General features: G+C 40.7%; 1 protein-coding gene across 1 annotated transcript in view; it reads right to left on the bottom strand.

Moving 5' to 3' along the window:
* Nucleotides 1–12,487: 12,487 nt before the first annotated feature.
* Nucleotides 12,488–17,528, bottom strand: part of BCL2 (BCL2 apoptosis regulator) — a 97,142-nt gene continuing 92,101 nt past the window's right edge. Inside the window, exon 2 of the mRNA XM_066186807.1 lies at nt 12,488–17,196. Within this exon, the coding sequence (XP_066042904.1) occupies nt 17,062–17,196 (135 nt within the window). The 3' untranslated portion in view covers nt 12,488–17,061. The remainder of the gene's footprint in view (nt 17,197–17,528) is intronic.

Genomic DNA, 17,528 nt, shown 5'->3' on the forward strand with positions numbered 1-17,528 from the left:
GGAAATTGAGAGGGAGAGAGCTGGGAAGAGGTCTTATGGCTGATGACAGTGGCTCCTTGTGACTTTGGCAGCTTTACTGTCCAGCAGAACAGGGATCTCCTTAGCAATTTTTGCTGGCCCACCTCCTTCCGTGGCCTGGGTTCTCATTGTGCAGTAGCCCCCAGATTCGTGCACCTCTGCTGGGACCCACCTGGCATAATCCCAGTCTATGTATAGCAGAATTATCTGTGGGCTTCTCAAAGGCTGCTTTACCCCTGGCTGTGGCGTACACCACTGTGTACTGTGACACATAAAATTGTTCCTGCTTTTCTTCTGCCAATATACCATTGCTTTTGACAGTGTTACTCTTTACTTTCAGCTTTCTTAACAGGACATTTGTGAAAATCTATTTCTGATTCCACTCTTTTCAAATCTCTGAGCTCGATTTTGGTTTAGGAGCTGGAAGTAACACTAAAAGCAAGATTAGTTTTGTGTTTTTGAAGATGCTTGAAAGACTGCCAGAGACCTGTCAGGTTAGTGATGGCTTGTGACATATAAAAGCAGACAAGCAAAGGTTCATAATAATTCAAGATCTGCTGAAAATCATATTGAAACATAGCTAGCAGTGAAAGGTTTTTTAAGAGAAAATTTTCATTGTGTATATTCAGACTCAGAAGTGTATTTCAGCCCTTGCTGTGGGAAAAAAACTTGTGACTTTAGCTTTATGGGCATCCTTTGAATTTTGCCCTCTTGCGCAGATTTTCAGAATTTTCATCCCAGTTCATTTGTCACATCTCTTGCCTGGCTTCCTGGCAGGGATACTGGTCTTAGGTGTCTGCACACGTGGAGTCCCCATTTCCCTGCTGCCTTGGGTAGGTGAAGCCTTTCTATCATGTATTTATCCTCTTGTTCAGTATTTCACTTCCCTGCCTCTCTAGACTTTTGTTGCTCTACAAAAAGGAGCAATTGAAACTTCTCCTGAATCAGTGGTGTGAGAAGTAGTGAGAAAGTTCTTGAAGAGCCTGGAAAAAAATCATTTAGGTTCCACTGGGTGAAGAGGGCCTGATCTTCAAAATTCCCCACAGCATGTTAAGAGGATTTGGGCAAAGATCTCAGGAAAAAATGAGAACTCTGCTTTCAGAATGGCCATGAAATGGGAAAGCCAAAGAAAAAAAACAATTTTTCCTCTCACACTGTATAAAGGGCTCTCTGCTGAAGAATCACCAGCTGAATGCATATAAGAAGCTGCCAGCAATCATTAAGCTCAATTAACCATATTCTTGTGCCCATGATAACATCTGTGGGTTATTTAAACAAAGTGATGGTGGGCAAGGAGGAGAGGAAAATTGAAGAAAAGAGGTTCTGCTGTGAACACTCGTACCACCATCACCCAAGCGATGCTGTAATACAGAAACTGGGTCAGAGACACCCTTCCCCCTCCATGCTGCTGTCAAAGTTATTTGAGTGTCTATTGAAACCCTCACAATAGAAGAGTTTGGCTCGTGCGTTTGCTAAGCAAAACTGATTTGTATTTCTTCCTTCAGAAAAAACTGGGTAATTTTCTGAGCAAGTACAATGCGGCAGTTCAGTACATCCCTGAAAGCTGATTTCTTGGTGATTTGGTTTTTGTTTAATAAGACACCAGTGCTTTTATTTAGCATTTCAGAATTGACATGCTGAATCTGTGTTTAGGAGCCTTAAACCTCTCTCTTGCCTCTGTTAGTTTTAGGACCAGCACTGGTAGTCTTCCTTCAAAGTCTGAAAGATTGTGGAAAGTCTCTTGAGAGGTTGTCTTACTGAAGATTTAAATCTAAGTTAATTTCTTTTTTTTGCTTCAAGGATAATTGAAGTAAAATATATTAGTTTGGAAGTATGGCTTGGCATACAGTGCTCTTCTGGACTCTTCCCACTGCCCTTTTTAATCCTGAATTTGAGTCTTTCATCCTTGTTTACAGCTGTCCCATTGCTCTCTCAGCCTTCCAGTGTGCTCTGTCTGCTCTGGGATTTTTCTGCCTTGTTCTTCTGGCTTCTTTCAAGGAGACCAGTGGCTCTATCTTGTCCTGAAAACAAAACCAAACTACATTTCGTGCTCATAAGGACAGTGTGCATGGATTGTCAGTAAACGTGGAACCTGGGTGTTTGGCTATAAGGAGTGACATTGTTTGGCAATTGTTGGTAGTCCTTATTCCAAAGGAGACATGAGTGAAGTGAAATAGCAGGGTCCAGAGTTTGAACCTGTTTTCTAAGTTAATAAATTCTCTCATTTCACTTTCCCTCTCTGCTGGGAAGGGAGGAATGAGCACATGCCCTCTCACACATTTTTTTCCCTTATGTAAAATGTCATTTCTTTCCTGAAAATTGCCCAACTTGATGGACATTCTGGAGCTGGCTGGAGGACTTAATTTGCCATGGAGTCCACAAAGGTGTTGGGGCTGTGGCTACTGGGAGTTGCACACCCTAAGTAGTTGTTATATTGTGTGTTAAGGAGGCGTGCTTGGGAGTGACAAAGGAGGAGGAGATGGGACATAATTTCCTTGTTTTCTCTGTACCTCAGTCTACTCTCTGAACAAGGTATTTAATTGTTATCAAGCAAAAGTGAAAACCTTTGTGCTCCTTCATATCTAGCTTATTTCTGATTCTTTGTCTTATTGAGTGTTTAAAAGAAAAAGGAGAAAAAGGAAACAAAACCCCCAACAATGGGGTTGTGTGTTAGCTTCAACAGTGAATATCTCTTGAGCTACCTTTCTCAACAGGCACATAATTACCTGTGTCAGCCTCTCTGCCTTGCATCCGAAGTACCAAGAAGAAATAAAAATACTTGCCATTCCATCCGATTGCCCAAATTTTGGGAGAAACTCAAGAAAAGAAGCTGTTTGAACCCTGAAGTCTGATGGCAAAATGACTTTTCTTTTTATCAGGGCTAATCACTTTCCAGCCCTGTCTCTGGCAAATCCTCTATCTGTAATAATCAAATCAGTATGTACGACATAGTTTTTTGACAGAACAATATTTCTTAATAATTTAGTAGCATTGTACACACACAAAAACAGAGTTATAATTAGCTCTCATCCCTAAAGTTGGAAGAGCTTTTCAGTTCATTGAAGGCTGCTGGCCAATTCTCTTATCTAATTGGATGAAGTTCCTACTTTCTCCCATTTGTATAATGTCTGCTTTTACACAAACTCATTAAGTGCAGCTGTACTCCAAGTTTCTAACAACAGCCCCAGTGAAGACGAGGCAGAAGTTTAATAGCTGTTCTGTTCTCTCTTTTTCATCTGATCTTAATCCATTTTGGTGGTTGATGTGTGCCCAAATATCTTTCCCTAGCACCTAATTCTACCCCCTCCGGCTTTTTATTATGAATTATATTAATAATTAGAAACCAGACAAATTGCATAAGATGGATCTGTCTGTTTTGAAACGGGAGAGTTTACAGCTTGCTTTCAAGGAAGATGGATTTAAAGTAATTATTTGTTTCTGTGAGGCATACAGAAGTGATTTTTTCCCCTTCATTTTAAAGCTGGCATTAAGATGAAATCACGTCATTACTACACTATTCTTTAAATCTTCAGAGACATTAAACTGATTATACAGGTAGAATAGCAGCATCATAGTTAACATATTAAGGTTTTTCATGTAGATGGAATTTTCGGCAAAATAAATACATTTTAAACCAAACAACAAACACCCCCCCCCACCGCTTTTGTCAGTCTGACTGCTTTTTTTTCTCATGTCGCTGTGTGTAAGTTTGAATTTCTACTTAGCTGAGTATACAGAGTAATAGAAAGTTGTCATTTGCCAGAATTCAAATTTGTCTTCCAGTACTGCCTACATACATTCAAATCACATCTACAAAGAAGTAAACACACTTCCAGCAATACAGATATATCATTAATATATCATTAGTATTGGAGTGATTTTATAACTCCTATGGATGTTTTTTTTCCACTGAAGAACTATTCCAAGGTTTACTGCGGAACTTTCAGCAGTATAATTTCCTTTCCTTACTGTGTTCCACCTTCCCACCAAACAAGGGAGGCTGTGGGAGAGAGGGAAATTCAGGGAAGAAGTTTTCTCACAGCATTGATTGTTTCATGAGGACATATATCTGTGATGATAAATGCTCTTACTCAGATAACTGGTGATGGGGAGAGATGGGTGACAATAAGGATGACATTCTTTGGCACTGGGGACCGAAGTTACAACTGTGTATGTGCACATGTCTGCAGTGCAAAAGAGGGGAGACAGCAAAGAATCACAGTGAGATGTCAGTGGAGGGGCTCAAAGGGACTCCCTCCTAAGCCTAAATTGAATAAGAAGGGAAATTTCCCTCTGTTGGTGCTCCAGCTCCTAGAATAGATATTCCTTTCAGGTTGTAGTGCTCTCCTGACTCTGAAGGTCACCAAAGGCTTGACCCTTACAAGGCTCACAACATCCTTATCTCTGTCTCGCGTTTAAAGATGCAAACATCTGGCAAAATCCAAAGGCCAGTATGAATAGGGAGGACCTACTGAACCCTACTTCCTCTGCCTTAGAGTCTTCCCTCAGTTCAAATACTCATAAAGAGTCACCAGAGTTGAACATTTTGTTTCCATTCCTGTGAGTGTATGAAAACTGAGAAGTGTTGTAACCACGTCCTAGTCAAGAGACCTTTATGGCAAAGTTGGCAAAATTCGGGAGTGCAGGTTGAATATCAGTCTTCTCAATAATGACACCAAGAGGTAGTTTCTTTGCTATAATATAAAACTTAATCTTAGCATGAGTCACAACTACTTTTGACTGATAAATGTCTCTAATCAAAACCTGAAATCTGTGAACATCTCTTGTTTTCAGATAATTGGCTCCATCTGCAGACATGTTCCATCACAGTCTCAGTCCCTGTGTAGACAAATAAAAAGCAAATGGGCATTCTTTTTGTTTAGAATACCATTTGTTTTCTCCACTGGGCCTGCTGCCCCCCACACACGTAAGATAAGCTTGTCTGACATTTGTGAGTGAGAACATTTAGGTCTTTTCTACCCCATGAAGATTATGTCTTCTAAGTGTGCAAGCTTATTTTTAGAGGAAATATTTATGTATTAAAAGGGCTCTTATAATGCTGGAACATTTGTTTTGCCAGCTACAGTCATCATAGGTATATCATTAAATTTACAACAGTAGCTGCTCTCTGCTAATTTTGTAATGTTTTGACAGAACTTAACACATCAATGTATGTTTGTGCTACTAGTCATCGGTGAATCATACCACTTAATTGGATGGGTCAAGAAGATAAATAGATGTGGTCTTTGGGAAATGAAAATGGCTTCTTTCATTTGGGACTGGGTTTGTTTGTACATTGCTTTTGTTGGAAGTAGCAGTTTTTGATGGGGATTATGGAAAAAGCGGTGACTTATTTTCCTAACACTTGAGTGAGTGGTGATAGTTGTTGGAGGATGTGATGACAGAAGAAAAGCGGGTTTTAATTTTGGTTTTGAAGTGGGTGGGGGAGGGCAAGTGGATACTCAAGACACATTAATGAAGTTATGTTGACAACTGTTAAGTGTGAAGTCTGTCATGTATCTCATTGCAATGAATGTGTCTTTATGAGCAAACTGCATTGGAGACATCTGTGCAATTGTCAGCTGTAATTAAAGGATGATTCAGCAGTGGACATACAGTTGAAAATGAAGGACAGAATGATTTTTTAATGTGGGTGTGTATACTTCTGTTTGCCAAAAGTGACATATCTTTTTGACTAGCTAATTCTTTCCAAGTATCTACTAAAAGAAAAATTATTTGACCTAATTTCTTTTTTTTTTTTTTTTTTTTAATACAATTTCCGCATTAGGAGTGGAACTTGAACATTTTAAGGCAAGCAAATGGAGGCTTTTTTGGTCATGTCCTTGTTGGTGGCATTCTGGAGATGCATAGAAAAATTACTTCCAGAAAGACTTGGGAAAGCATGAGGTAAAACATCACTTGTCAAGCATGCAAAATAAGCAAAGCAAAGGACACTGCTTAGTCCAGAGCACATATCTGCTTGCATGTGCCATGCTGACTTGTAACACATGTCGCAACTGTGTGTCACGGTCCATTTTCCTAATACCTTTCTGATCGTACTATGGATTTTGATGTTGCTTTCAAAGGGGCTTGCAAGGGACAGTTGGGGTTTCTCCTCATAAGGGATGAGCAATATTCGGGATGGCTGGCTGATTTTTCCCCCACCACATAGCTTCCCATCGCAATCAACTTGAACTTAAGAAAATAAAGTTATTTGAGGAAGGATCCAGGCTTTTCTCAGGGAGTTGAATAGCCCTGTGTAGAAGTTAAAGCTGTTCTGCAGCTATCAGTGACTCCACTTCTAGTGCAAGTACTAAAATATCCAGTTAATATTGATGGGAGTTTCCCAGTAGATGATGACTGGAGTAGTTCTCAAGTGGGTAGCATGCTTTGAAAAGCGTATGATGTGAAGAGGAGGTTAGGCCTATCTAAACCTTGGATGCTGTCTCATCTCTTGTTGGAGGTAGCTGTATAAATTTTTCTTTTTATACTTCTTGAATATCTTTTATGACCTCGGGGCTGCCCTTCCTTTCCCCCTCCATCTTGGCAGAAAGCAAGTAAGCAGCTACAAAGTAACAGCCCTGACTTCTAGTTCCAGAACTGGAAGCTGTTATTTGGATGTAACTGAAAGCAGTGCTATTTGTCCTTGGTTAAAGATTGATTTTGTGTCCCGAATGAAAACGCACAGATAAGGGATCATGCTGATTTAGATGGTAGGCAGCTGGAGTGAAGGCCTTGTTAGATACCTGGTCTGTGAGGCAAAGGAGTGAAGAGGAGCTGAAAATGAGCATCTTTGTTTAAAATACATCTGTTTCTTTTCCATGGTCACGTTTTTCAAGTGTAAAAGGTATCAGCATCTTTTACAGTTGCAATTTGGAGGAAGCTGTGCCTGCTGTTAGCAGTAAATGAATTACTTAATGGGAAGAATGTTTGCAAAGCCTGGAGAGAAATAACAGCTGCTTTTTTAAGTAAAAAAAAAAACAAACTCAAAACCAGAAAAAACAAACAAAACCCCCAACCCTATAACATTTCAAAACTGTAGTCTGATTGGGGATTTTTTTTAAGGCCTGGATGAAAGGAAATTAGTAATGTGTAGGGGGTGCTGAGTGGCCCAGGCATCTCACCTGTTTTATTCCTAGCTGTAGAGGGAATTCAAAGTTTGACACCAGATGTAAAGCAAACCCAGCGCCACATGAACTACTAGCCAGCTTCCTTCAGCAACATTAATTTACAGTCTCATGAGAACACTTTGGTTTGCTGCCAGTTTTGACTTGAAGCAGAATTGTCGGAGGACAGAGCAGCGCAGGTCCCTCTTGGGCCGCGGCATCTGGGCACTGGAGCAGACAGCCCAGGCTCCTGGCCGGGCTCCGATGCAAACATTACGGAGCACGTCTGTGCCCCGGCTCCCCGCTGAAAGGCAGCATTAATTATCCTGCAGCTCCGTGGCTCTGCGCCGCCCGCCTGCTGTATTACAGGGTGCTGGCATCTTTACGCTGTGGAAGTGGCCTTGCCAAAACTCATGTCTGAGGTTGGCTGACGTGTTTGGCATTGCTGGGCCCTGCCAGTGGGTTCCTTGGTTGTTGCTGGGAGGAGGGCAGTGTAGGTGGCGCAGGACAGGAAGAGGAGCTGTTTAGCCAAAGTCTCTTTGGTTTGCCATTGGCAGTGCTGTGGGATGACAGCACAGCATGGGCATGATGCCTCTCAGCTTTTTCCAGTAATCCTGTCATAATAGAAGTGCATTTCCAAAGGGCCTTGATGCCTGTTAGGGTATTTTATGTGACTTGTGGATTCACTTTTCAAACTTCTGCTGTTTTCTTTTGCTTTCTTTTCAAACTATCCAGTCATATGTGGATATCCCATGCCTGGAAATGTTTGAGGCCAGAGTCTATGTGGAATCTCATCTAGTGAATGGTGTCCCTGCCTGTGGCAGGGGGGTGGACTAGATGATCTTGGAAGGTCCCTCCCTACCCAAATCATTCTGTGATTCTGTGAAAGGCTGTGCAGTTTGAATGCTAAGCATTCATGCTCAGGTAACTGGAGGTGTGTGCTGTCACTCTAGTAACTTGGAGGGTTGAACCCAGAAGAGAGCCAAGAGGCTTTTTGACAAGTGACTTGTTCTCAGGGTTTTTTTAAGCAAACTTTTAGCAAATCATGGGTGATTACTTCCACTGCTGCAGTAATGTACAGTCTGGTTTTTTGTTTGGTCTTTTTTCTGAACACAGCATTTTCTCCTTTCACAATTTCTGATGTAGTTGCCCCAACAAAGACAAAGATTAAGGGTCTATCAAAGCTGTTGCCACACTAGTATGTAGACTGCATGCACTGACTTTTTATGTGTTTGCATCAGATATGCTCATCGGTTCATAAGAATGATTATTGTGGGTCAGTAGAACAAAAAATCCAATTTTGGGATTCATGATTATTGACTAAAAGAGTGTTTTTTGAAAGATTATGAAGTAGTTCTATGGCATACATTTATGCAATTTCATTACACAAAGTGCTTCTCCAGTGTAAGCTCTCCCCTGCTGGGTCAAGCTGACCAAATGTTTTCCCTACTACTGTAAGTAAACTTCCTGCAACAGGGCTTTTTGGTGAATGGATATAGTGGATTGACCCTGGCTGGATGCCTGGTACCCACCAAAGCAACTCTCTCACTCTCCACAGCTAGGCAGCAGAGAGAAAGTATCATGAAAGGTTCCTCGGTCGAGATTAAGGGCAGGTAGAGATCACTTACCAATTACCATCATGCAAAACAGACCTGACTTGGGGAAAATAGTTTAATTTATCGCCAACGAAATCACGTCAGGATAATGAGTAATAAAACCAAGACCCAAAAACATTTCCCCCCCTCCCTTCTTCCTGGGCTCAACTTCACTCCTGATTTTCTCTACCTTCTTCCCCCTGAGCAGTGTAGAGGAACTGCCATTAGGAGTTGTAGTCAGTTCATCACATGTTGTCTCTTTCACTTCTTCCTCCTCAGGTGGAGGAATCCTCATGCTCTTCCCCTGCTCCAGTATGGGGTCCCTCCCACAGGAGACAGTCCTCCATGAACTTCTCCAATGCAGGTTCTTCCCAAGGGCTGCAGTTCTTCACAAACTGCTCCAGCATGGGTCCCTTCCAAGGGGTGCAGTCCTTCAGGAACAGGCTACTCTAGCATGAGTTCCCCCAGGGGGTCACAAGTCTTTCCAGTAAATCTCATGGTCTCCTCTCTCCACGGCTCTGCAGGTTCTGCCAGGATCCTGCCCCAGCACAGGCTTCCCATGAGGTCACAGACTCCTTTGTGCATCCATCTGCTCTGATGTGGGGTTCTCCGTGGCCTGCAGGTAAATCTCTGCCCCACCATGGACTTCCATGGGCTGCAGGGATACATCTGCTTCACCATGGTCTGCACCACAGGCTGCAGGGGAATCTCTGCTCTGGTGCCTGGAGTACCTGGAGTCCTTCCCTTCCTTCTTCACAGACCTTGGTGTCTGCAGGGCTGTTTCTCCCACATGTTCTCACTCCTCTCTCCAGCTGCAAGTGTGTGGTATCACCTTCTTAAATAAGTTATCCCAGGGGTGGTGCCATCGTTGCTGATGGGCTCAGCCTTTGCCAGCAGTGGGTCCCTCCCGAAGCCAGTGGACATTGGCTGTAATGGACATGGGGGAAGCTTCTGGCAGCTCTCACATAAAACACCCCTGTAGCCCCACAGCTACCAAAACCTTGCCATGCAAACATGAAACAATGAGATAAAGCTGTGCTATTCTAACTAGATGGTGCTGGATCAGGTGTCATTCATCCCCCTACAGCCCCTTAGCATGTTCTGTGGCTGCTCTGACAGAAATGTCTCTCCATCCCAGTAGTCTACCAGTGCAGAGACCTCCATGGTGCCTACGCTCACAGTAGCACAGCCTGAAACACACACTTTAGACAATATTGTAAATAATCCCTGAGCAGTGTCATCCCCATATATTGCACCTTACCTCTCAAAGGGTCTTTTGTGTTACCAGAGGGGTAGGAAGAGTAATAATCTAGAAGTCACAGGTAGGAAAGGGAAAAGTTTACTTACCAGATATATTAAGGATCAGCAGATTTTCTGGAGTGGGAGTGTACAGGTGATGAGAGATTTAAACAGGCACAAAACTCAAGGATATCATTAACCAGGGCACTGGACAGCATCTCTGACCACATAGGCAGAGAAGTGCCTGTAGCTTAACAGGTGGACAAAGAAATGGAAGGAGGCTCTTTTTCCATCTCATCCCCAAATAAACACATCGGCTGACTTTTGTCTCTGACACCTGTGGCTTTATAAAGGTTTGCATCAGTACTCCCTGCTCCAAACGGACACTTTCAGCTGTATGACCAGGACCTTTTCTGAGGCAAAATTTTTCACCACAATCAAGGCATTGCATTCCCACTACTGTGGTTGTGCTTGTAATAAGAGGTCTGGAGGACACAAACGGAAGAGGGCAGACTGATGTGTTTCTCCAGAATATCCTAGAAGCAACTCAGCACATTTGAGTTGCATAGGTCAGTACCTATGGTAAAGGTACTCCCACTGGAGAGGAAGAGGCATCTTCCAGGTGAAGTAATCCAGAAACACTCTTCAGTATATACCAGGATAGCAAGGAGTATGTCTGCACTTTTAGAGGTCTCAAAAAAAAAAAAAAAAAAAAAAATAGGCATGTTTTTAACTGACAAGTATTTATCCCCATGAGATTTTAGGGTTCCATTCTGAACATTTTCAGTACTTGTGCTCATTTGTAGTGGAGAGCAGTGAACTACAGCCTATGATGGGACACTTCAAGAGTTGCTTTGTCCATCTGTGCAAATCAGTTTCTTGCAGTGCACAAATCCATTGTCTTGCCCAGAGTAAAATGCCCTCAGAGGCAGTTCTGGACACCAAAAAATTAGTTCCAAGCAGAAGGCTAGCTCCTTCTAGGGTCAGTTGTTATGTGAATTTAAATGCCATGCAGCTGGTACCCAGCCATTCACAGTGGAATGACCTTCACTTTCTAGCACTTGTAGACTCCTATTAAATATTTAACAACTGAAGAAGACAAAAGCAGGAGCTATAGGTACTATGGGATGGAGAGCCTGCTGCTGCAGAGGGACAACTGCATGCTGCTGCTTGTGCAGCTTCAGTGGAGACTTACTGTGCTTGAAACCACTCGGGAATGTTTTGAGAAGGGAGCTTTCCGGTTTTGGCCCCGTAAAACTTCTTTTTTTTTAGGGTGTTCCTACCTAATTTTCAAACAGCCAAAACCCACCTTAGTTATCAGGTCTAATGTTCATTTTGTCTTTATCCAGATCTCTTCTGTTCTCCCCATCTGCTCACCAGGCTTGGTCCCAGTGGTAAGGTAAGCACTTAATCCCAGGTGCTGATCTGTTAGCTTTTAAGAAAAATTGGAGTTATCTGACTGGGCAGAAAGAGAAGAAACCCTGAACTAATTTACCTGGTTTTGCTGAACTCCCTGTGGAAACTTAATCCCATCTTCTTTCATCAGGTTTTAACTAGAAAAAATGCAGTTCTGGGGCTGCTCTCCTACAAGTCCTTGTCTTCTTTTTTCAAAAATAATGGCAGAGAGAAATTGTAGTACTTGCCCTACTGCAATGTGGTTTACCTTCTACCTTGCAAAGGTTGGGTAACCTTGCTCTCTGCTGGACAGTTAAATCCCAGAGCTCAGAGGACAGAGACCGTGGATTGCATTCTGTTGCTGTTGCTGCTTCTTTCAGTTTCAGGCTGGTGTCCTTCACCTTCTCTGTCTTCATGGATGCAGACAGAGGGATAGATGTTTTCACGTGTGCCTGAATTGTGCTTGAAAAGTATTAAACTATGAACTTCAGGCACTCATAAGAAGTGCATCTATGACAGCACAGTGCACACATTTGCCTGCAAAACCCACTCAAGCTGGATAAATTCTTAAAACCGTTAAATACTCATTACCTGAACACATTTAACTATGTTCTACCTGAGTTAAAGCCACAGAAGGTAAGAGGCAACCCCTGTGAACCAAGGGCCAGTTAACATGAGCCTGTAAGATGCAAAATACCAAAACACTTTTTGGAAATCAGTCATAACCATAGGAAACCTTCAGCAGAAACAAAAATATTTCTTCTGCTCCTGTTGAAACTTGCTCATGTGCATTTCCAGCTCCTGTTTGCAAGAATGAAAATCAGTTTTGATAAACAAATAGAAGAGCCCTGCTGCACTTTCTGCAAGGCATCAAATGAATGGGGAAGGGGGACACTGTCCTTGGGTCCCAAAGCACAGGCTACACCTGAGGACTGTATTTCACACAGCAGCAGCTACTCAAACCTGGGTCACTGCATCTTCATGAACAAGGCTGTGAGTACTGGCCACTGCTGAGCACAACAGGTGAACAGAACTATGAGGAAGGAAACATTATGTGTCATTTAGGGGATTACACTCAAAATGTTTGAGTAGCTTTTTATCGACAAATCCTAAACGACGCAAATGCACAACAAGTATCTCACAGTGTGCTTTTATTATTTTTTCACAATATAAACTAGACAGACATGGAAAGTTTAATGACAGCATGTTCTTATAACATTTTAAAGACAAAGAACAACATAATCATATTAAATGATGATAAACTGACAAACTACATTACCATACATATATCATCCAAAGGTACTGGATAAACAATATCTGCTTATGTACATTTATGCTGGTGATAATTAAAATTCAAATATTCAGAAGAAAAAGAAAAAAACCCACTATTTAAATTATAAAAATATATCGTTTTTATGTGGTACTCTTAATGCTGTATTACTTTTTGAAGATAATTTCATTGTGTGATGAAGCTGCATTAACTTAGTATAGAAGTGCGATTTAAACCAAATACAGATTAAATTAGCTCTTTTGTCTTCCTTGTATTTAGCCTTGTTGGAAAGAGAGATAAGAATGAAAAATAAAGCCAGGCTCTTGCAATGAGAAAGAATTTTTATACCCATAAATTAAAATATGTGTAATTTTTCATATGGTACTGAGCCATAAACTCATAATAGAAATGAGTATTTTTGCTAGTTTGTTCAGAGATGGAGAGAGGAAAAAGAAGAAAGGCTTTAAACATGCTACTTCACGATACTTTCAATCAATAGGTTTGTGGAGTGCAGGTGCACAGCTAAGCAGTGTCATGCTTCAGGGTCAAGGCATGCAGTCCAGACTCTCGCTGCCTCAGCTGGGGAGACTGTGTGGACTGGGGGGACTGGGACCATGATCTTTGAACTGCATCACCTTCATGTTGCCTTTGCAAATCTGGTTTCAGGCTTCTTTTTTCCATAATTGTTCCTTCTTAGTGCAAAACTATTCAGGCTATATAATCCCCAATCATAACAGCAAACTGATGAAATTTTATAGACTAGATAATTTTATAATAATTTAGATGTCATTTTATAATTGCAAATTTTTAGAAATCGTAGCCATGTAGTGCACACATTTGTAGCTGCTTTTAGTTAACAGTTATTTTCAGACCATCTTGGGTGAACTCCTGCAACATTTGAAACTGAAGATTTTCTTACATACCAGTGTCATTCTCCATATCTTCTAGCTCCCTTTCTCATCTGTATGTTCTCTGTTACCTCAACAGTCCTTTACCCCATTAGTCCTTTGGTGGATCCAGTGCTTGTTCCAATAAGATATATCCTCTGTATCACCCCTAATTTGCACAATTTTTTCATCTGTTCCTAAGTTACTGATTTACGACAGATCTCAGGTGATCCTACAGATTATTTTTTGAGAAGCAAAATACTTTTCTTCAATACTTTCTTAAAAAATTGAGAGAGAAAGTATTAAGAACACCTACGCTGAACATAGCAAAATCCAGTACTTCTCTTTGATGCCTATGCATTTGCTGTTTCTAAAAAGACTGCCTTCAGTGTTAACAAAGTTCTATAGAGAAAAACAATTATGGGATCTCTGCAAGCTCTTTCTCTGCCCTTTTTCAATGGAAAGGATGGGAGATAAACAAATTCTAGGTAATATTCATCTTTAACCAGGGAGATGTTTCTGTGATCTCTCTATTTCCCTCCACTTCTTGACCTCTTCCTTCCATTTTGACCTCTGATTCTCTACACCTAAACACTTCAGAAGTGTCCCTCTTCTTAAATTTTTTTTCTTGTTTTTCTTTTACAATTTGGATATGGTGAGAGTGGTCAGATGTCTGTGCATACACAGTGGCAGAAGATGGATTTTCACTGAAGCATAGTCTTCGAGCATGGAAGTCTGTAAGGCATTTTGTGGAGAAAAAAATCTTACATGGAAGTGTAATGAAGAGTAGGAAAGACAGGAATTATTGCAAAAGAAATGCAGGAGAAGAGAGGATTTTATTTAAGAAGTTCAAGCTTTTATATACATTCAATGTTTCTAAAATGTTTTCATAATAAATGTATTATCAACTATCATTATACCTAATGCAGCCACAATACTGTACTATTCTGCAGTCAGGATGGGAAAACTCCATTAGCTCTTTAATAAAATAAAATCATCAACAGTCATCATGACTCTTCTCTTTGCCTGGTACTAACAAATACACTGGGAAGTCCAGTGAGTAGACACAATGGAACACAAAATCCTCAGTATTCATTTAATTGTGTATCATGTGTCGTCTTCATATTATTTCTAAAGCAGCTTTAAAAAACTTTAGCCATTGGAAGGTAATAAAAACCAAAACCCCATTCAAATTATTCTGGTATTATAGCAGCACTGGAATTGATATTTTTTACTACTTTTGACAATGTAAACCTTTCATAAAACAAACGATGTTGAAACAATTTGAGGTCTAATAGTTCATAAACTTTAATGGGCATATGGGCACAAATTGAAACGAAGACTAGATTGTGAAATGAAACATAAGCTCAATAGCAGCCAATTCCAGTTGTGCAACTGGCTGCAAACAAATTCTGTTTGTAAGCTGAGATAAAAAACAAAGCACACTCAATCCACAATACTCCTCAGTTACTCTGATTTGAAATATTTTTCATAAAAACCCTACATGACTATGCCCACTTCTTACAGAAGCACTCTGAAAGCACTGCAGGTACTGTTTGTTTGATGGTGGGACTTTTCCATTTCCTTTTATTAAGCAGAGTTCACATTTTTGTATTCTTAGAAATATTTCCTTTCTATGTTTCTATAAAATTAAGTAATTTCAAATCTGAAATGTAAGCTTGCTCCATCTTTGCTCATACAAAGTGTAGGTGCCACTACTAAATAGCAGTAAAAATGCTGAGATGTACAACTCTTAAAAAAACCAACCAAACATAAAAGCAGCTTTGAAGACACAACATCAACTACAGCCTTAACATTGAACATATTACATTCCCGAGTTACTGGAGATATCTTGCATATAATGCCACAAAGTTATTCAGCTGAAATCTTGAGGTTGGAGCTACAGTTTATTCACTGCGTAATTTTCACCCTTTGAGCACTTATGTATTGTATGGTACATTTTATCCAGAGCTTTGCAAACTTTTCCTGTTGTATCTGGATGTCCATTTACCCACAAATCCCAGATTTCCAAAGTTTCATAGAAAAAATAGAAGCGCAGGATTTAAAACATTTGAAGCTGGACATTTCCATGACTCAGAGCAGCCCCTGGGACTCAATGCTTCAGAGTCTTCTGTTTCCAGGGCACTCCTGGGCTCCGTCGAGCTCACAGAAAGCCCCGCTTTGAACACAGGTCTGTTTGTAAAACTGTATTATGTTCTCCGCGTTAATTTGACTTGTGTTGCATTTTGTAACAGGAGCAGATGACTTCACACCTGCCACTCCCCATTTTCCTTCACCCTATTTTCACTTGAGATGACAGTAGGCACCTGACAAGAGAGGTGTCAAAGAGTCTCTGTCCAGAGAGAGGATTCTGAGTTTCTTCATCAACTTTTCTTCTGCAGACAGTCTTAGGAGATTATTAGCATGAAAAAATTTTGAGGGCGAGGGGCAGGATGATAAATCTCACTTTCCTTTCCTGTTATGAAAATGAACTTGATTTTGGTGTCCAGTTTGATAAACAAGGATAGTCAGAGCTAATCTGTAACTTAGCTGAGGTCTGCTTTTTTTGCCAAATAAAATTAGGATCTTTTTCAACTTTCAGGGATTTAGAGACCACATCTAATTGGTTTCAAACCCCCGGAGGAACTCTGTAAGTAAGCAGGATTAGTTGCAGATATGAGCCCACTAAAGTGGGACACAGGTCAGGTCTTCAGACTTCAGCTCTGCTCTGTTGAAGCAGGCACTTAAGGTCTCCTGATGTTTCTGTGTCAGTAGCCACAAAAAACATTTTGCTGCTGAGAAAATCATTGGAACAGCAATTTCCTGCGAGCCCCAAAGATTTAACGTCATACTTCTATAAAAAAAAAAAAGTCGACATGTATTGTGTGGGTATTGTGATTATGACGTGATGGCACAGCTGGTAACTTGAAAACATGTTTAAAAGGCATAGGCAATCATATTTCCAGCTGTTCTCCTGTAGGGATAGCCGAGTGTCCTTCAAGAAGCTTCTGTCTTGACTCCACGTATGTACCATGTTGAATTGTTTAATGTCAGTTCTTGCCAGCAGGACAGGGTGAGAACTTTGTTCATGCTGACCTTATCTTTCAGATCCCTCCCGGAAAATGCTAGGAAATTCAACACAATTTGGCAGTTTTTAGCAGCTCAAGTAACTGCCCTTGTAAGTGTAAGCAGGTAGGTCTTTGTCAGTATATTCACTCTTCAGAGATAAAATAATCCAGCCAGAGGCATTAATTAAAAAAAAAAAGAACGTAAAATACTCTGGGGCTCATTAAAGTTAAGAATAACAACATGATGTGATGACAGATACAACTTGCTGAGGTTCTGAAAATAGCAGGTTAAAATGTAAATATCTTTTAATAAATAATTTTCCGGCAATGTAAAAATAAATGATATTTCCTTTGGCAGTAATAGCTGATTTAATCTTTCGCTGGGAAGTTGCTTTGCTCATAAAATATCGTTGTGCTACAGAAAAAAAAATATTATTTTGTTGTTTTGAAAGACTTTTGTAATCCACAATAAACTGGGTGACTCTACTTATGTCCGAGATAAGCGCCAAGAGTGATGCAAGCTCCCACCAGAACCAGACTCAGGATAGTCTTCAGAGAGATCCAGGAGAAATCGAACAAAGGCCTCATACTGTTCCCATACAACTCCACAAAGGCATCCTAGAAAGGGAAATAATGAGAAAAGGATTATCAGAATTGCAGTTACTGTTTTTTGGGGGGAATGGGGAAAAGGGGGCAACTTCTTCAACCTCAGGGGTCACCAAACAATCCTGCTGGCACAAGAAGACCACACAAACCTATTAAAACAGTGATTTGGGAGCTCTGTTTTTTGTGCTTAAAGGGAAGTTCTTCTGCCTATTTCTTTATAAATATTGCTGAAATTATTTACGGTTGTGACTTCTGCTTTAGGCAAGCCCAGCCTAACAGAAAAGACAGAAGCAGCATTTTTAAATATAAGTTACCACTATTTTGGGTCCTAAATGTTGTCTATA

The sequence above is a fragment of the Chamaea fasciata genome, unplaced genomic scaffold (genome assembly GCF_029207755.1).
Source record: "Chamaea fasciata isolate MVZ Bird 193981 ecotype frontalis unplaced genomic scaffold, bChaFas1.0.hap1 SCAF_1, whole genome shotgun sequence".
Lineage (NCBI taxonomy): Eukaryota > Metazoa > Chordata > Aves > Passeriformes > Sylviidae > Chamaea > Chamaea fasciata.